General features: G+C 46.2%; 1 protein-coding gene across 2 annotated transcripts in view; it reads right to left on the bottom strand.

Moving 5' to 3' along the window:
- Positions 1-836: 836 nt before the first annotated feature.
- DRD2 (dopamine receptor D2) overlaps positions 837-20,577 on the bottom strand; it is a 59,770-nt gene continuing 40,029 nt past the window's right edge. For both annotated transcript variants that reach the window (XM_080366753.1, XM_080366754.1), the window contains exons 3-8: positions 19,423-19,532; positions 18,780-18,916; positions 17,913-18,103; positions 16,959-17,045; positions 15,964-16,303; positions 837-15,417 (exon numbers count right to left, since the gene is read on the bottom strand). In XM_080366753.1, the coding sequence (XP_080222879.1) occupies positions 15,224-15,417; positions 15,964-16,303; positions 16,959-17,045; positions 17,913-18,103; positions 18,780-18,916; positions 19,423-19,532 (1,059 nt within the window). In that variant the 3' untranslated portion in view covers positions 837-15,223. The remainder of the gene's footprint in view (positions 15,418-15,963; positions 16,304-16,958; positions 17,046-17,912; positions 18,104-18,779; positions 18,917-19,422; positions 19,533-20,577) is intronic.

Here is a 20,577-nt window from a genome sequence, read left to right as displayed (position 1 = left end):
AGCTGCCACCTGGCGCAGTATAGATGAGGGCCAGGATGAGCGCTGAGAAGACGGGTGAGAGAAGTGGAGTTAATGGCTGGAGTAGCTGGGAGTATTAAACTGAGAGGAAGACATTGTCTCTCTTGACCTGAATCCGAAAGGCTGATGCGATTGCAGCGCTGCTTCGGTGCAGAGTGCTGCGGATCATCCACTGTGTTTAGCAAAACCTTGTGAACGCTTTCTCTCATGTCTGGGTTGCAGCCTCTCCTGGCCCAGCAAACCCTGTGTGGTGCCCGTGCCAAATTCTGGCCTAAAACACACTTGCTAAAGGGAAGGAAAGGAAAAGGGGATGGCGGGCAAACCAACAACAACAAAACAAAAAAAAAACCAAAACCCACACACATCTGATTTAATATTAGGGTTTTGGAGAAAGAGGACTCATGTCCCTCAGCTTGGACATGCGTCTTGTTCTGCCTTCGGAGTAAGCAGGATGAAAACCTGGAAGAAGCAGACTTGGCCATCCCATACAAACCTCCTCCTATGGACTCAGTCCGTAACAATTCTCTCTCCTTCAGAGTGCTGCTGTCGCGACGGGGTGGTTGGCTCAAACCCAGAAGAAATTAAGGACAATGTCTTTACTCAAAGAAAATCGCTCTTTTCCTGGTTACGGTTGGTGCTAGAAGAGCAGTGTTCTGAATACAGCTGGAAGGAACCCTGGGGATGGCATCCTGTCCTCCACATAAAACCATCCTGAAACACATTCCTCTAGCTTGTCCTTGAAAACGATCAGTTATAGACATCGCTTCCAAGGGCAATTCATTCTACTGCACTATTGTTATAGGTGTTTTAAAAAAAAAAAAAAAAAAGTTACCTAGAGTTTAATTTATATCTTCTTTGCTGTAGTTTAAATGAGGATGTAAACGATCGCACCTAAAAGTCAGTCAGTCCAAACTAAAGTACATCAAACATCATCTTTATGTTACCGAGTCTTGGATCACGGGCCACACTCTTGCAAACTTGATTTACAAATAGAATAAAATCCTAGGAGAACAGAATTAATCACATAATGGTTGTAGAGAGGCAGTTGCTCATTGTATCGGTGTTGAAAAGCTGCGCTCTGTTTGGTTAGCAGGAGAAACTGCTGATGCTTTTATGAGTCACTAAGTACTGATGTGTGTAACAAATTGCTCTGCTTTTGCAAGGACGTGGTGCAGTAGCTTTTCTTTAAGTGAGTCTCAAATTTTCCCGCTAGGGCTGGAATTGACGGGTACGGGTTACCGGACTGGGGGTTTGTGTCCCAAACCTGCACATGTGCAACCACTTAACGAATTAAACTGTACTTATGCTTAGCTTAAGTTAACCAGTTTCCACAGTGGATCAGTGTGAAGAGCTGAACTATGGATTTATTACAACTCCTTTCTGTCTAATGCCAGTTATTAAGGGGGACACGTGTGAACTCCTGGAGTAAATATCCTCAAGCTTTTTTGCTCTCTAGGATACAAATACCCCTTTCTGATATATTGAGTTGCATGAGTATAATTCAGTTAACAGAGGCAATTTGTGAATCACATAACTAACATGCAGCTATAATAAACTACCATTTATTTAATAAGTGCTCCATTACTGTTTAAAAAAAAATATCTGGTTTTAAAAATGAAAAATCAAGAAGGTAAAAGATCAAAATCATCCAATGGACAGAAAGCTCAGCCAGCCCCCGCAGAGCACGGCTTAACTCTCCATCCTAGAGATGTGGCAACTGTGCTTCTCAATTAAAAGAAGAAAAAAAAAAAAAAAACCAACCAAAAAACCAAAACCCAAACAACCTTGCTAGTTAGAAAATATCACATTAAAGATTCTATCTCCATCTGGAGTGATTACAGAGAGGAAGATTAGTCCAGGGTCAACAATAAAGAGGGACAGTAATTAGCTGCAATAAGGGGTAAAACGAGCTCTGTTTGCTGCTGGCAGTCCTGTGGTCCAGTGCCTTTGCTTTAGGAAAAGAGAATCGTGGATGCTGATGGAACTTGGCTCTGACAGAATTCACGTTAGGGGCACGTCTGGGTCCTTGCACAGCACTTCTAGTGCTCTTCAGCACAGGCTTATTTCTTATTAAGGCTTTGTATCACCATGAAGATTTTATTGCTATTCTTTGGACAAACTTCTTTGTCTGCTCCAAGCAGGATGGGGGTGAAAAATAACTATAAGGAGTTCAGGGAATTAATTTGTTACTTTGGAAAAGACTCCAGTCTGCCAAAAGGTTTTGCTGATACCGACCTGCCTTTATTTTGAAGACATTATTTGTTGTCTAACAGCCAGCACAACTTCTCCCAGGAGAGCTGAGTAGGTCTGTTTGCTGGCCGATGTGTTGCTCCTTTTGACTGAACACAGTTGTGTTCTGCTTATGACTCATCCCTAGGGACTCCCAGAGAATGCTGGAAATTGTCACAGGACAAGAACCCACTGTGACATTTTTAAAAAGTAACTGGTGGGGAAACAACTGCCAAATAACCAAAGAGATGAAGAAAAGAGAAAAAGTAGAACTCATCCAAAATCTGTGGAGGTTCTTGGAAAAGAGGGGTTTTCAAGGTCACTGTCGTGTTAACGAGATGTTCAGGATGTCAAAGCACTTCATATTGTGGAAGGACTGGGTTCAATGGACATTTCAGAAGCTTAATTGCTTGGATATAATAAACATACCTGTACAGTAGCAACAGAGGAAGCCCCCTTCAGCCTTTGCGTTGAGCAGGGGAGCTTTTATTCATTTAAAGTGAACGGCTGTGCATGCTAACAGGGGTTGACATTCCCTCCCCAGCTCAGTACGACTGTATTCGGCCTTTTTACCCAGCACGATCAGTTCACCAAATAAAGGCGGCACGTGCCCCCTTGCTGCCCTGGGGAGCCTGCCACGTGCCGTAGCTGCTCAGCATGGCACGTGTTGAGTTTGCCTTGAGCAGCCCTGTGGTGCTTCCTGCTGCCTGCCCTCGATGGCACGCGGAGAGCGTGGCTGCACAGCGAGGGAGGAAGGGACACGGTACGTTAGCGCATCTCTTGGCTCGTGCCCAGCATGCACGGGGTACATACGGGTCCCAGCACGCCAGGGGTACAGTGGGATTCACATGGAAAATACATTGCATCCGCTGTGGTCCAGCTGGCTCAGCCAAGCATCTTGAAGTTAGTAGGGGCTGTAAGAGCAGCTCGTTTAACAGCAAGCCACCCAGATTTTCTATACTAAACCCAAAGGCTCCAGTTAGACCTTTAAAACATTTCCAAAGTCGCCAATGCCCAGCTCAAGCAGGGTCTGCCAGGCAAATTTCTCAGACATCCTCTCTTTTGCATTCTTCAGCTCTTTCTGGCCAGAGGAGGTCTCGAGAGTGCAGCCAAGTTTATCTTCAGGCACCCGTGAGGTCTGCAGGATCTGAGGTGATGGCTGCATGTTCTTGCTTTGCGGTATATAATCCTTCTCTTTGAAGAATTTCTAGCCTGACACAGAAGGACAATGCATTAAGGACAAAGAGCCGGAATTTCAGTTGCCTTTTCCTCTGGAATAGCTCCTTACTGCGATGACCCTGCTTTAGGGCAGGAGGGAGGCTCTTCACAGCTGAAGTCAGAGATGCTTCTTTTACATGGGTCAACAGCTCTACCAGTGTTTGCAAGTGACCACCAAGTTTCTGGACTGTCACCGCAGCGGTTATGTTCACAACAGAGCAGTAGCAATATGCGTACATCATAATTAGTCACTGATAAATATACTTAGTCACCACCCAAATCTTTCCATAAGCTGTTGGTTTTGAAGGCGTCAGTGTATTCTGCTGAGTTTTGGTGCATGTGGATAAGGCTGGTTGCAACTCCCGGCGGAGAGGCGGACAGTCTGGAGACGGGAACACGGCGAGGCCGTGATGTGGACAGGCAGTAACTAATGCCACCCCCGATTCCTCTGAACCACATCGTAGGATCGTAGGGAGAAACAGTTCTGGCCCCTTCATACCGTGCTGTCACCTGACGTCCACCCCGCTCTACTGTCTGGGGGATGATCACCACAGCAATGAGACACAGCCACGACTGGCGGAGCCCCCGACACTCCTGCTGCACCCCCTCTCGCAGCGCTGGCGTTCACTGCCAGATGCTTGCTCTGAGCACCCAGAAGTGACAGTGACTGACGCTTCCTACCATGCGTTGCTGTGGGTGCCAGTTTCCACAGTCCTACTCTGCGCCCGTCCTGTGGGCGGGTGTGCGTGCACTCTCACAGCCCATCAACATCGACCAGGGTAATTGCAATAATTAATTCTTTCAGCTCCAGTTGGGTTTCATGGGCCGTGGCAGCTCGGCACGACTGATAAATTGCCACTTTTCAGTGTTGATCTAGGCTGGGAGAAAATACAGCCTTAAACCGAGCAAACAAAACAGATGCTTCACGTTGCCAGGTTTGCTGCTTAAACCTTAGTGGTGAGTGAACTGTGCGCCCGATGCGGGCAGCATGGGCTAAGCAGCAAGGATTAGTTCCTTGGGAATGGGAGCTGCATCTGATTTTAGGAAGAAATCTGTTTCTTTAGATAGCTTTGGCTTTTCTACTCAAATTTTACTGGTTTGTTTTTTGGGTTTTTTTTTTTTTTTTGGTCCTAAGGCTGACAGAGGATTTGGGAAGGCAAATGATTCCCAAACAAGTGTTTTTATGGCATATCTTTCAGTTAATCTCCTCTTCACGTGCTCAGTGCTGAAAGATCCACATCTTTGGTTTTCAGCAGAGACTAAAAGGTTTAAAACTGCGTGTGGGGAAAAGTGCTGCAGTGGGTCAAGGCAGCTTTTGGAGAGGATTAGTGGATTAGGTCAGGAGCGGGAGGGTCTGGAAGGTGCTGGGTGATGTGCAGAGAGTGTGGAGCATGCAGGGAGTTCAGGCAAGTGGATCAGACGAGGTTACAGGCATTTCAGACTACATGCCTAGGAGGCTGGGTCTGCTCTTCCCTGCATGCTGTGAAGAATGCACGCATTCTCCTGTTCCTGGTGGCAGAAGTCACGTGTGCTTTGTGTTCATTGATCATCAGTCACATCTAAGACGTGCTGGCCCCCCAGTGAGGCGCGTTGACATGTTCATTTTGCCGTTCCTCAGCATGCGCAGCCCATCCCGCACACGGCCAGGTTGGGCTCTCGGGTCTCCTGGGGGATTCCCTGGCCTGAACTCTCGGGGTGGGACTGTGCCTATGCTGTCGGTAGGAGATAAATTCTCCATCCCTTCATTTAGGACTCACAGGTCCCTTTTTTTCCTCTGTGTTTTTTCTCTTTTCTTACTGCCTCTGCCAGGCAGAGAGCGGAGGCTGCTGCCCACAGAAAGGTCTGGGGTTCAGGCAGGGCTGTCCCCGGCACTAACTCCTTGGAAGGTGCAAACTTCCCAATCAGAGTTTACTTGAAGACTTTCTGCTTTAAGGGATGATCAGAAGAGGAGGGATTTCTCCAAAAGTTCTAAGTAACCAGAGGGACTGTGTTTTGGTTTGTTTGGTTTTGCTTAGTCAGTTTCTTCCACTATTAATCTTCTGAAGGCTAAACAAATAGCTTCTAAAAGCTAAACAAACACTAAAATGTTTTCTACACAGATTCCAAAGAAAAACAAACAAAAGCCTTGGAAGCACTGCTCGCCAGGCTGGGGCGTGGGCTGCATGACCTGGGTGCTGTGCACACACGGGGCCATCTGCCTTCTGGCCCTTGGCTTGGCTGGGTTTGTAGGCAGAGGTGGAAATCGCAAATCCACTTCATTATGCCTAAAACACAAGCGTGGATTTCAGACTTTTGGGGAACACATAGTTAGGGTGAAAAGACAGCTGGAGGATGAGTCTCGTTGCAAAAATGTCTTTTCTGCTCGTGAATTAACCTGTCCAGCATGCTTCTGCATGTACACGTGTGCGTAAAGTCAGCTCCTCCTCTGGCAGGCAGTAAATATGCTTCCCGAGGTCTGTGCCCTCACCTCTAGCACAAGGACAGGCTGGGATGAGCTCCCTGTGGATGAGGGTGCCCTACCCCTCTGCTGGTGCCACTTCGGTGATAGTTACCACAGGGTGACAGTTTTACTCCAAGGCTTTTTGTTGTAAATGCCTGTTCCCAAGTGCCTCACTTTATTCAGGCAGCCTTTCTTTGTCAGACTGGCTGGGCGAAGAATTGTCTCTCAACATTAGTCTGCTTCATGGAAAACTTCCCTTTGCTTTTTTTTTAATTAAGGTAGAGTTTACTAGCATTTTCCCTTTTGCTGATCTCTCTGAATCACGATCCAGTACCTAGTATTTCCCTCTCTTTAATCTTCTTGAATGATTCTGGTTTCATCTTCAAAGTAATTTACTGAGCTTGTTTATCAAAAAGGCAATCAGACACTTCTTAGAAGGTGCCCGGAGAACTGCCACATAGACCTGACTGTTTCCTTTGGTAGGTGGGCTCAGACATGCAGGCGTAGCTCTGTGGCTAAACGGGTTACCACGCATTAACTGAGCCACAGCAACTCACTCCTTCCATAATCTTAACTCCTAGCAAGTGCAAGGTAGGCATGTTAATGTAAACATCATGAAGGAATGCAACCTAGAGCGTCTGCCACCCACTGGGAACATGCACAAACTCAATTACTGTAGCACGGTACATTGCCAAGCCACGATAGTCCCGTCATGAATCTACATCCCTAGCTTAATTTGCTGTGACTTTTGCATCTAGATTCCAGCCTTCATACATATTGCAGAAGCTGATTCCCTGTTGTTCTGCACTTCTACTGTCATTTATAGCAAAACAGAGTGCAAAGTGGGTGTACAGTGCTACAAAGGCATAAACATTTTTCCTGCTGTCTCTGCTTTTAGCCAGCCTACTCGTTGGATTGAGATTCTGCAGCCCTTTTCCAAACTCACCGGTTTTGTTTTGGGTCAAACCCTTCCATTCTGTGTCATTAGCTGTACTATTCCCTGCTGGCGAACCCAGCCCACGGCCCGTAGGGAAGCAGAAGCAGCAGTTCAGCTCTTCAATATCAACTCCATGTGTCAGTGAATGTTCTCATGCAATGGGTTTGACCCAGGCCAGACACGGGCACATTGGTGTGTTTTTAACCTACTAACCACAGCCCATGACACCGCATTTACATCAGCTTCAGACCAGGCACTGGTTGCCCCAGCTGTGAGCGAAGTCATTCTCGTGCCATTATGCTGCAAGTCTCTTTAAAGGACCCACAGCAGCAGCTTTGCACTCTGGCTGCTTTTCTCTAGCAAAGGAGAAGAATTACGCCTGAGCAAAGTCACTTGTGATTTTGACTAAAGCTGTCCTGAAGGGAGCGAGGGATTCTGAAAGTGATGTACGGGCATGTTTGTTTAGACCAGCACTGACTCTCCATTTCTTCATGCAGACAAGCTCTCAACTCGTAACCTGTCTCATTCCATCATATTTTCAGCTCCTGGATTTTCCTCTGTAGCCCTGTACATTTTTCCAGCTTATGGTTTGACAGCTCTCAACTCCTAAGATCTACACAGAGTTTTTTTTTTTGTTGCTGTTTGCTCCTGCATTGCTGTTATTATTTGGAGACAAGATTGGCTTTCTTGCTAACATTAATTTCATGGTTTCTTGCCTTTGCACGTGGTTTGAAACGAAAATCAACTTCATGGCTGCATTATCAAGTAAAAATTAACGATGGTGATTATGAAATGGTTAATGCAATTACAAAGCCTGGAGTCATGACCCGATTCTCTCCCAGGTGAGGTCTGTAGCCCTTTGCGGCTGGTCTGCACGCAGCTGAGTGGGGTTTATGTAGTGGTTAAACCACAGATGAGTACAGATAGGAAGCAGAGAGCTCCGCGAGGACACTTGTCTTCTACTGATCATATTTTCCTCCACATGCAGGAGTCGCTATTAAAAGCCCAGAGTATCAGCTCCGACGTTGTTCGGGTGATGCTGAAGCCTGCTCTGTGTATAGGCAGAAAGAAGCGGTGCAGCATGTTGTGCTGAATGGGCATCTGTGCGTGCCAGCTCCGTGGCGGTGTTGCCCGTGGGTGAGAAATCAGGCCCTGAGCACGCCTCGGTCATGTCTTCTGCTGTCCGTGCTACAGGCAGTATGTCCCACTGGAAAAAGGATCTGGACAGTGCCTGGATGCGCTGTCCTCTGGCTATACTGACATCCCTGAGTTTGCGTGTCCCTGCCCTCTGCTCGCCCCAAGCCCAGCGCCTGATTATTTTGGAAAGCAGCATGACTGGCCATGGTTGGGAATCTGTCATGCCATAAGATATTCCCACTCCCACCCCTCTCTGCAGGACAGGCTCCACGTGGGAGGACCTGGCATCTCCCCCAGCCCCCGGAGGAGCCAGGCACGTCCTGCTGGCCCAGGAGGGGCGAGAGCAGCGGTCCCAGGGCGCGGGAAGCGCAGTTCCCCTCGGCCGAGCTGGGGAGAAGCTAAAGCGAGGAGGAGGAGGGTGTAAATGGGTGTGCGTGGGGTGCCGGGGGAGAGGGGCAGTGGGGGTTGCTGGGGTGGGGAGCCAGCATGTTGCTGAAGGCTCACAGTCATAAGTACCCCGCACCCCCGGCTCTCGGGTGGGCAGGGATGCGCAGACCCCTGCCCTCTTGGGCTTCTCCAGGCTGGAGCGGATGAACCTCTCGCCACTGAGACAGGGCAGTGGGCCAGAGAGGCTGATTGACCTCGTCTGCTCCGTGGCGAGAAGACTCCCCAGTGAAGTGAGAGCAGCTGAACTCCACCATTGTCCTGTAGAGCCCGTTTTAATCAGCTTTCTGTGCATTTGTGGCTTCCGTTTTGCTTTACTTTTATAAAACTTGCTAATGTGTGACGTGTCGTATTCCTGCTACACATTACAAACTCCCCTAGCAGCATGTTAGTATCTCTGTAGTTGCTCGGTTAGTAACCAGAAGCGATGCCTTCTAATCTAGAGTGAGCACGAAACCTCTGTGCTCTTTGCTTGCTTCCCTTCAGTAAGTCTGGCATAAAATCCTGCAGCTGAGATTTAAGTGATGTAATCTTTACAGCCTCATCAAAGCAATGGATACCGTTGATTGCATGCAGCAGGGAAGCAATGCTAAGCTTGGTTAAATGTGCTCACTTGTTTTCATTATCCCACTTTTTTTTCATGGGCCCAGCATGGCAGCTTGGGAATGCAGAATGTTTTTCCTCATTTAAAGGGCCTGGGTTTTGCTTTGCTTCTGAAGTCTCTTTAAATGCATTTCTAGGCCTGTTAATTTTTCATTATACCTTAATTATATTTAGTCCACTATCATCACTCTGTCATTGGTGAAGAAGGTTGTTATTTATGAGTCAAAAGCTATTTATGAAGCAGACAGTCTGGTATCATCAGAAAGATGGGAGTTGGGGGAGCAGTCTTAATTATTAAAAGAAGCTTTGATTAAAGAGAATGAGTTAATTTAACAAGTGCAACTGGTTTTTTCTATTTTTGTGCTAGATGTGCAGAAGAAAGCATATCTATATCAGGCCTGACCTGAATCTATAGGACTCGCCCAAATGTGCCAGGAGATGGACAGATCAGTTCTGTTTCTTTTTTTTATTGTTAATGGTGTGACCAGTGCTTGCTGGCAGTGCTTGCTGGGGTGGTTTTGCAGTCCGCAGGCTCAGAAATCAGATTTTGCTGGAAGGGAGAACCTCACCGGAGCTGGCCTTTATCCTGACAGGCTAGGGCTAGACATGCTAAAAACAAGCTGGTGTGTGTCCTGTTGTTTCGTCTTGGAATATCATTTATTCTGTTGTGTTGGGGTGGGGGAGGTGTCATTTGAGCACCTAATTTTCCATCAGTTGTGGTGGCTTTGGGTTGGATCACACGGCAAGGAGAATTAACTGTCAGTTGAACCTCGTAGCTTTGGAGCTACTGGTCACCGCACAGGCTGAAGGCTTCAGGGCAGGGTTTAGCTGTCTGCTCTGCGTTGGTTCAAAACTGAGTTGACCAAGTCCTTTGGCTCAAGCCAAGGATCCAAGCTGAGATTTCGGTTTGTTAGTTCTTGGAGACAGATGGTTTTCTATCCTAGCAATAGGAAGGGAGTGGTTGGTTGTTTTTTTTCCTTTTCCCTCTTTTTTTTGTGTAAAGAAAATAATCATGGTGAGAACTAGCCACAAACCCCAGTAGCGTTGCAGCCTAAGCTGATGTTTTACAGCTGTGCTGACTAAACCTGGCTGAGGTTTACCTGCATCTGTTGGGTCAGGTTTGGGTAAATACCAGACATCTGAGTGGGTAGCTTGAGGAAACAGCTCAACAGCAAGCACGATACAAGTGTAAGTATTCCTAGATGAAATAATGAAGTTCTCCAGCATAAAAGTGAAATGCAGAAGGAAAAAAAAAAAACCCTCCATGCGACTAGCTGCTTAACCTGGGCGTAAGATTTTAAGTGTCTTCACAAAACCTCTTCTGCAAGACCAAGCGATAGAGGTGGCCAGCTGGAGGGCTCCCACTGCTGTGAATTCATACATTAGGTGTGCTTAGCCAAGTGAAGCCCATAATTATTTTTTGTGGGGCATATCAACTGCTGCATAAAATACAGCATTAAAAATACTGTGTTTATCATACAAACTGCCTGAAGTGCCATAGTGGTCTGACAGCTTCTATTTATTTTCTCCATGCAGAGATGGCGAGTATGTAGACTCCACACCACTGTTTATTGTTGCCAACCAAACCGATACAGGTTGGTGCTTATGTTTGACTCATACGTATTTGTTGCCCTCAACTTTTACAGCTCAGGTAGACAAAGTCCCAGTGAGAGCAGTGGCTTTCAATCCCCAACTTGAACCTGTACTGCTATGGACCAGATGTGAACGAGCAGTGCCAAAAAGTAAATACAGGCAGCTGTTGTGATGCCAGAAGTGCCAGCATGACTGCTCTTGGCTAGGTACTTATCTGTTTTCCATCCCTTCCTCCTCCAAATACTCCACAGTCTGCTTCTGTCTAGAAGAGAACAGAGATGGAGAAATTTAAGAACATTTTCTTTTCTGCCTGTGTCTTTCTGCACCCTTTCATTCCATGTTTGATTCTCCTAGCTTCAGTCCAGACAAAAGCTGGAATTCTCAAGGACAGACTGGGATAAGGGAGAAAAAGAAAAAATACAACTAAATGGAAAAGCAAGTCGGAAAAAATGCAAGATCTCATCTGAAGACCATCTTTTCCTGTTTTGTAGGATGTATAGTGTAACCATAGGTCCCTAGAGTCTGACCCCTTACACTAAACACCATCATCACCGCTGCTGGTAAAAAGAATGAAATAAGCATATAACATCAGGGTAGCATGTGCAAGTCTCGATTTAATTACAGTGCTGCATGAAGACATTTGTTGGTGCCACAGGTACTTGTGATGGGTATTATACATTCCTGACTCTTCAGGGAGTCGTGTTTTCACTGGAGATTTTCACCACAGAGGTAGTGGCGCTTTTTGTTCCTTTCCTTTTCATTTCAGCAGGATTTAGTAAGCTGGTTAGACCTACTGTAATTAGTTTACTCTTCAATGAGGAAGATAAACAGTATCATGACTGTAGTAGGAGCAAGCAGGCAAGCGCCAAATACGGTGCAGGCAGAATTCACTAGCTTCTTAATTAAAACCTGTTCGGGGGGCACAGAGAGCCACATGGGCTTCAGCAGGCTGTGAATCACAGGGAAGAGGAGCAGGAACAGGAAGACTCAGTAAGCAGAACTAAAGCTTCAATTACAAATAATGAATCACAAAAGAGGGACTGTATCGAGGGTCTTTAGTTCTTCAGGAACGAAGAAATGAAATCTTCTCACTAATGGGCTTTAAAAAACATATCGGTACCCTTACCATCATCAGCATGTCCTGCCACCAGCAGTCCTTCGGAAAGCAGTATTTCTTCCCGAGTGGAAGTGACAGTGAGGACCGTATCTGCCAGACTCAGATCTGTGGCCAAGAGGCCTCAGAGTCCCATACGATGCATCTTACTTCTCATAATTTCCAGAAGTTTCTATTCACCCCTTCCATCACAACTGTGGGCTGGTTGTCGTCGTGCCAGGTGCTGTACAGACGGATTGCTAAGACTGTCCTTGCTCTTGGCATTAGTTTTTTTATCTGTAAAGCCAGAGGTGATGATGTCCTTTGGTCCTCTCAAAAAATGTAATGAAGGCTGGATTCATGGGTGGGAAGGGCTTCAGTTTGTTGTCGTTAAGTGTAGATGTTTTGTGGGAAAGGAGAGCCTGCTGCAGAGGAGATGAACAGACACGGCGCTACCACATTTCCAAAGGCAGTGGGGATACAGATATTCCCAGAAGATACCTTTGAGTCTGGAGTGTGAGGAACAAGTGGCTTAAAATGTCATTGGGATTAACAATGGGCTGCAGGTGATTTCTCCCAACAAATACTTAATCTCTAGGAAATGACACTTCTTCTTTTTTTTTTTTTCTTTTTGTTCCAAGTTAGCCTTTTTTCAGCAGCTTTTTTTCCTCCTTGACATCTTGGAGGAGTTTTTCATCTAGTAGTTCAGGTGAGTTGAGCTATAAGGTTCCGCATCTAGATTCAGAAGCAAAGTTTTCCAACAAGGTGCACAGTATTGAAGTTGATGGGTTTGTCCTGGCTTAACGCTGAACACAAAATAAAATTATGGCACAAAGTTAAGACATTTTTCACATTCCACTTATTTTTGAGGGCTTGCACCAGGATTTAGTACAGGGCAAATATAATCTATGGCTACTTTCAAATGCTTTAAAGCTTTTTTGTCTATATGCATATTATTTTCTATTTTGATACAGCTCCCCCCACCCCCGGCCCCGTTAATTCACTAAGAAAAATAGCACCCTTCTGCTTTGCAATTGTGAATATGTTAGGAAATTAAGCAGTAGGGTGTTACTATGTATCCACCAAAAAACCTACTAACTTTACATTATTCTTTGAATCTTTTAAGTAATACCAGTTTGAACTGATTCCCGTTACTGAGTGAATTTAACTTGCTTGGTTAAAACTGGGGAAAAAAACCCAACAGATAAATGTGTGCCTGAGATCTCTTGAGTTAACATCTCCAATTTTCTGATTAAAAAAGGATTGGAAAGTTTCCTGTGCTTCTGTAAGAACTGTTTTTTCCCTTGCCTATAATCCTATTAGCGTACAAAGTACAGAAATTCTCTAGCCGCATGACTGGCCCCATCTTACACGTTCGTCACGTTTTGTTCCGACAGCAACACATTACACCTGGTTCATGTATGTCAACAGAGTGTTGCTCTGATGAGCACGCACCCCCAGTTCAGTTAAGACATAAGACCTGTTTCTGCTGAGGGTATAAGCTGAAATCCTTCGCTAAGCTGGGGCACATGTAGGCAGCTGTAGGATCGCTCTTCATTCAAATTTACAGCCATGAGCAGACCCTGAAGAGCCGCGTTCAAGTGTTACACCAGCCCATGGGCTAAATACTAATAACCCTGGTTATCAGCCTCCTCCAGGAACACAAGGATTATTGTGGAAAGCTCTGGATCAAGGTGGGACTCTCGTTCCAATTTCAGAAAACAGCTGAGAGCATGTGTTATAGCTGCCTGACACCACCACTTCTTGACACACAGCTGGAACACATTCTACCATCACAGTCCATCCCATAGGAAAACGCTTTGTAAGCAATATAGGAAAACCATAGGACAAGAGAAACTCCCTCTTGGCAGCTGTCTTTATCTATTCTAAAGCAGAAACTATGTGAATATTCCGCAAACTGCATAGAGAGAAAAGGGATTCTATTGCTCTCCGGATTGTCTTTTCACATCTTTAGCAAACAGCAGGCAGCTGGAAGTCGGGAGCCTGCCTCTGCGCGTGGCTATTGCAATCACCTAGTTCTCCAGATCCCAGGTAATTTCTAGCCAGACCTATTTCCATGCCATTTTCTTCATCTTACTAGGTTTTATTTACAGAGATAATACAAAATATATTGTGAACTGAGTACAATCGATAAGTACAGTGTGGATTTGGCAATGCCACAGTCAGCGTGGTGGAATTATGCTGTTCAGGGTTTTCAACTGTTTTAATCCATGAAAGATAGTTAGCAAAAGGTAAGGGATGCTGGAAAAATCCAGACCTTTCCAGAGTCCAACTTGGACCCAGGAGCAGGTCCAGCTAAGGGACTTTCTTAGGCTTTTATTGTGGCTTTCTCCAAAACACACACTTTATTTCATTTACTGTTGAGTTAAATTAGGCACAATGTTATTCTGCGCTCTCTCTATTGAGAGACATAGGCAAACCATATCTGAGGTGGTCCTTGGCTCCATGGCACCCTGAAGTTAGGTGAGAAGAACTGGACCAAACTTAGTAGACTTGTTCAAGTTCACATCTGAGGCGAACCATGGCTGCAGGTGCCTCACCTGACACACTGTCTTCATATTTCTACATTCACTGCACTAACACTCCTCACCTAGTTGGTTTGTAATGCTTGTAAGAGACTGGAGATGAAATGCTGGTGGGCAGAAACTGCAGCTGGGCTGGCTGATGGCAGATGCAGTTGGTGTCCTGTTTGATCTGAACGTTTACCATGCAATACAAGGTATCGCTTCTATAATTCCTCTCCATCTATTTTTTGGCTTGGGCTTCTGTTCAATTCATCCTATTTATTCGTATTTACAACGATGTAGTGATTCCACGTGAGACTTGTGCTCCCCTTCTTACTTCTGCCCGTTGCTTGTAGGCCCACGTTCTTGCAGGGATTGGATCTGTAGGTGGCAGAACCTTCTTAGCCCACCTGGGGACCTCTTAAAGTTTTTCTCTCAAAGCTTCAGCAGTTTAATACTGGGTACATCAGCTCAAGGTGAAGGCAAAGCTATTGCATGGAGTTTCCGCAAGCTCTGTCTGGCTCCTATTGCAAAGCGGAAAAGACGGTCTTGTCTTTGGTGACAATCGTATCAATGATGTAACACGCAAGCCGGTAGCGGCAGTGACTGATCGCTACCTTCACGTGGCTCTGCGACTGTCTGTGTTTAATGCACTCAAGGTCAGGTGGTCACAGGCAAGAATCAAGTTGAGTGTGTCTTGATTTTTGCTTCTGCTTTAAACACAGTGTGAGGGTAGCTCTGAAAGGTGCTCTTGGGGTTGGTGTCCCAGAGTCCAAAGGTCATCTCGAGGGATGAGGGAACCTCCCACGCGAAGGTCCTCGTGACACCCCCACCCAGAGGTGCGTGGGCATGGTGCTGCTGTAACACTGTAGACCTCACTCCCAATACAAGAGCTCGAGGCCTCTCCATGGCTGCCCCTTTGTGTGCGTGAATGGCGTTGGTTTCTTTTTTTCTCCTTCTTAAAAATGCGGTTGCTGTTTTTCCTTTTAACAGTGGAGGATCTTCATGAAAGCCTTGCGAAATTCAATGTTGAAGGTGGTGTAAATAATTGGGTTGACAGCACTGTTGACATATCCGAGCCACGTAAAGGCGCTGTACATTGCTGGGGGGATGTTGCAATCGCAGTGCATGTTCAGGATGTGAGTGATGAAGAATGGGAGCCAGCAGATGATGAAAACACCTGGGGGAAAAGGAAAAAGACAGATTTTGATTGCTGAAAGCTGGACAAATGTTGAGACTATGAGAACAGTAAGGTTCTTTTGGGTATAAAGGAAGCGTTTCCCTGAGGTATGAGCCTTCTGTTTGTTAAGTCTTCTAGCCTATAAACTAAGTATCCAGGGACTAAAGAACTTCTTTGCTGATGTAATTAGACTAGTTACCTCAAAAAATCTGGCCTTTGTAGGTGCCAATTTCTTGCAGAGCTATGCTGCCTTTTGTGTTCCAGAAAGCCCGCGAGCTCTCTTGCCCCTGCACCCAGCCGTCTTTTGGCAGCCCAAACGCCCCACGGAGGGATGCCTTTTGTACTGACCCCAGCTGAGGAGGAGGTAGCCTTCCTATCGGCAGCCTCTTGCCTACTTGCCTACGTGTCCTCCAGGGTATCGAGTGAAATTATTTCTGTGGAGGCCTGGAAAACAGTCTACACTGGACATTCAGACTGGCTACCCTGATCCTGGGTAGCTACTGGTTTTCTGCAGAAACACAAGAGGAAGCCAACGCGCACTCTCACCGAGTACAATGGCTAGCATCTGAGTGGCTTTCTTTTCTTTCTGTTGTGATAGTTTCCTCCTGCTCACAGTCTTGAGAGAGGTCCTTGTCTTGCCATTGGGCATAGACTGGATCTCAAAGACCTTGGCTGTGTGGGGTGCTTCTTTGGCATGTCCATTCTTCTCTACTTTCCCAGGGCTGTCCAAAGGTGCCTGCAGGGTTGAGTTGGTGCCCTGATTAGAAGCGATTGGCACAACCAACTGGTGGTTACTTGGTGCCGCAGGTTTGATGGTGGTTTTCTCAGGGGGACTGGTACTGGACACCATCTCCATTTCCAGCTCTTCTATGTGACTCTCCGCCTCCTGGACAAGAATCAAATGTCCACAACACAAAGACAGATAAATATACAGAGAGGAGCAATGAACATTCCTTGCAGAGTGAAGCTGGATGATGCTGAAGAACAACCAATCCCTCTTCTCCCTTCCTACGTTTTTGGTAGATGCTTGGAGAAAGGGCTGCGAAGTCTTTACAGATAAGAACAGTTTTGGGTAGATGGGGTCGACAGAACTGAAGTGAATTGACTCTCCTTTATTGCACAGAGAGGCTAAGAAATGGGAGAGACGCTGTCTATACTCCCCATAGGTTTTATTTAGGTTTTTCAGAATATACATAAATAAAACTGAAATCAACAAGCAAAACCCAACAAAGCCAATGCAGTCCGAGACTTAAAATAAATAACAGAGAGGAGCAGAAAATCAAAGACACGAAATGTTAAAATGTCATGGCTTTTATAGCTGATCTTTAGGTGAGCTTACTCTGGCTTTTTGAGCTCTGTGATCTTAAACCCCCTGCTTCACTCTAAGGAATGGGAAGAATATTTAAATTTTGAGACTGAATGGTAACCTTTGTTCTTAGTTTATTTTTCTCCCACCCTACATAAATTCATTTTGTGTCCTAGGAGGAGAAAAGGGAAAAGTTAAATGCTCTGAAAAGCTACCACTTCTCTTTAACACTCACCACTTTGCGCTTATTAACTTGGAAACTCCCATTGGACTTCACAATAACTGTGCAGAGCTTGACGTCTTCTGGATGAGTGCATTTGTCCTAAGGGGCAAGCACCAGCTCAGAGGTTACACAAGCAGAGAGTAATTGGGAAGGGAAGCTGGTAAGGGAGGCACGTGGAAATACAAACACAGGGCACGAAGCAGAAATTAATCAGTGTGGCTAAGGTGCTGAGAATGGTGGAAAACTACTTGGAAGAAGCAGTAATGGAGGCAACTATCCCTCGTGCTTTTCGCCAAAGGAAGGAAACCACAAAGATCTCCTGTGTTTCAGTCTATCCCTGTCTTGCTGCCGTCTTTGCTTGGCATGGCACTGCCCTCTGAGGCAATGCAGTTGGGAGGCAGTGCCTCTGGGACTACACATTCCTACGGGGTGTTTTGCACGTGCTGCGAGAGGAGCGTTTTGACAAGCAGTCTCACACTTAAACACGCTCAGCTGGACTCCACTTACATACATATCTCATGCTTTGAGAGGCTGTTTTCACTGCAGAGGTATCATTACCAGCGATGTAGTTTGCACCCCAGCCACGCAAACAATTTCCATTGAACTTCTTCGTCACAGCAGCAGGACTGACTCAGAAAACAGCAGTCTTGGGTACCCCAGCCCAAACTTAGCAAAGCCAAGGGAAATGCAGTCTGGTTAATGAAGCAGCTCCTAATGCAAGTTTGCTGATGAAACATCCCCTGAGATCCAGGGAGGTTTCTGAAGCACCAGCCAGTGACCTGATAATCCAGAGTGTGCAACTGGGACTCCAGAATGGCACGGGACACAGCATTCACCTTTGGGATCCAGTATTGCACCTAGTCCGGCCAGTGCCATTTGGGGAAAGGAGGAGGCGCTTTGGGGGATGAAGTGGAGCAGGAGGGGATAAAGGACAGACTGCTGAGAGCAAGGCAGAGGTCTAGTTACCTTCAGCGGGGCTTGCGTGTCTGAGTCCAGGCCGTGGCTGCTGCGTTTGGTGTTGACACGCTTCCTGCGCTTCCGGAGCACTATGTAAATCTGCACGTACACCAGCAGGGTGACAATGAAGGGAACGTAGAAGGAGACGATGGAGGAATACACCACAAAGGCAGGATTGGCAATGATGCACTCGTTCTCATCTGGAAGACGAAAAGTTTCAGGGTGGTTGTCCCTGCCGCTAGGAACTAGCACCAGCTTCCCCCCTCTTCTCTCCCTCTTTCAGAAGGCACACGGATACCCAGAGAGGGAGGGGGTCAGGTTCTAGAGGGGGCCACCATGTCAGCTGGAAGTGGTAGCAGACTCTCCTTGGCTCACAGGGAGTCACATATGTTCCAAAATCCCTGGCTATTGCTTGCCTTATAACTAGAAGCCTGCTGATCCCGTGCTGGACACAATCTAGTCTTCCTATGAAACTGATGGCTGAACAGCCAGTTCTCTGTCTCTCCTGTCTCATTGAAGTTATTTGTCCCGTGACTTTCCTTTTCACGTGTTTTAATATAAGAGGAATTTTGATTTTGTAGTGGACAAATAAATGTTCGTGTAACACTGAGGAGTCCTGTGTAAACTCCTACGTAACCTCAGTTCTGATGTGTCTAACACACTGGTCTGGAACAGCAAGAGATGAAACAGACTCAGAAGCCACTGACAGAAGTAGCCTGGGATGACACTGGGAGAGGACACCTGAAACAGGGATGGATACATCCCAGTACACCTAAAAACTGATCCCCATGTTTACCTCTGCCTTGTAACAGACTACCTGGGGACCCAGTGAAGCCAGGAAGATGCCAGCAGCCATGCAGGTGGCTTAGCACTCACCTGTGTTGTTGAGGCCAAAGAGGAGCGGGCAGGAGATGGCAAAGGAAAGCACCCAGACCACAGCAATCATGACCGTGACCCTGCGCTTCGAGCTGTAGCGGGTATTATACAGCATTGGCATCGCTACCGCTGTGTACCTGCAGCGTGAAGATACAAACCCAGTCGGGTGTTACTGGGCCAGTGCTGACCAGCTCCATGGGAAGAGACACCTGGTTACTGTGTCTGAGACACTGCTCCAGCGAGAGAATATGGGGCGAGCAGGGTTTCACAGATCTCTGAGATCCTGTTTGGGAAGGCATGAGGCTGGGGTCAACCCAGCACAGCATTTTTCTTCCTCTCTCTCTGTGCTGCTGCCTCTTCCCACTGACATCTGCTCCACCACTCACGTATATAAACAGAAGGACTGAACCAACTGCTGGACACGTACAAGCAATTGCATTTAATTTCTCAACACCTATGCAGCAGCTCATGGTATCCCTGCTCAGACCTCAATAAGTCCTACAAATTGCTCTTCAAAAGACCTCAATGACACCAGCTCTCAACATTTTCAAGTCTGTGAGTCACAAGTAAAATTAGACCGTATGAAGATGGCCATAACTTGCCGCCGTGGGTTTGACATGACTTGCTGCCATGGAGCCCTCACCTGTCAATGCTGATGGCACAGAGGTTGAGGATACTGGCAGTACACATCATAACATCAAGGGTTACAAAGATATCACAGTGGATCCGACTAAACCTCCACTCACCCACCACCTGCAAAGAGAGAATCAGGTCAGCAAAAGAACTCACTGAAGATACACTACTGAGAGGGTCTGAAGGGGGAATTTTGCACAAAGACAGAAACTCTTGCTGGTAGCTGGAGTTCTGCTGGTTCAAGGGGGATCAAAATTTTGTCTGCAGAAGTTCCAGCTGGAATGAGGTCCCACACAGTCAGTCCCGTGCCATGGCAGTTAGGATGGGCTGCCACCGAGTGCCTTCCAGGGCTTTGTCCTGTCCAGTCTGAAGGTCTCAAATGATGGCATGGCCTCAAAGGAGGTGCTCTGCTCCATCCAAACCATTCTTTAGAGCATTCCTCTGAAGGCTTGTGTGATTTTGTCCTTCCTGATTCCATCCTGTTACTCTGCATTGAGTTGGACAGCCCAAACAGCAAACACAAACCTGGGCTCGTATCCCAGTGGCGTAAGGGAGAGCAAGTCTCCTCAGAGTGAGCTCTGTGAGAGCTTAAACAGGTCTCTGAAGCATTGCAAAGAGGTATTAGGAAGGAAATACATTAATTTTATATCCTGAGCATCTCTAATTGTACTTACAGCTTTTTATTAGGCTTTTTTTTTTTTGCAATTATACCTAGCAAAGATCAGCAGTAGAGAAGCAGGAACTTTCCTTCATCTCTTTGTTTAAAAAATCAGGGTAGAAATTCCTCACTTTTTTTGTGTGTGTGTGAATGAAATTAATTTAACCCAGTGAAAATTCTTTATGACACTACATGTTGTGATAAAGACAAAGAATTAATGATAACACTTCCAGTTACCAGTAGCCTTTTTCTCTTCACTTATCTTGTTATTGCAACTGAACTTTGCCAATTAAGTTTAATAGCAATTATTAGGACTGCTGTATTTGACATGTGATGAAAAAAGTATATTTCCCTCTAATAAAAATAGAGTCCTACTGCATTTGAAAATAGAATGAATAAGATATCTATTCTTCAGTTATTTCTGCTCTGATATACATAACCATAGGCAGCATAAAGAAGGAAGAATGACTGCATTGAAGCCTGAGTGACAGATGAATACTCAGTGAT

Source organism: Falco punctatus (genome assembly GCF_963210335.1).
Source record: "Falco punctatus genome assembly, chromosome: 16".
Classification (NCBI taxonomy): domain Eukaryota; kingdom Metazoa; phylum Chordata; class Aves; order Falconiformes; family Falconidae; genus Falco; species Falco punctatus.
This window is presented reverse-complemented; position numbering and strand designations above follow the sequence as displayed.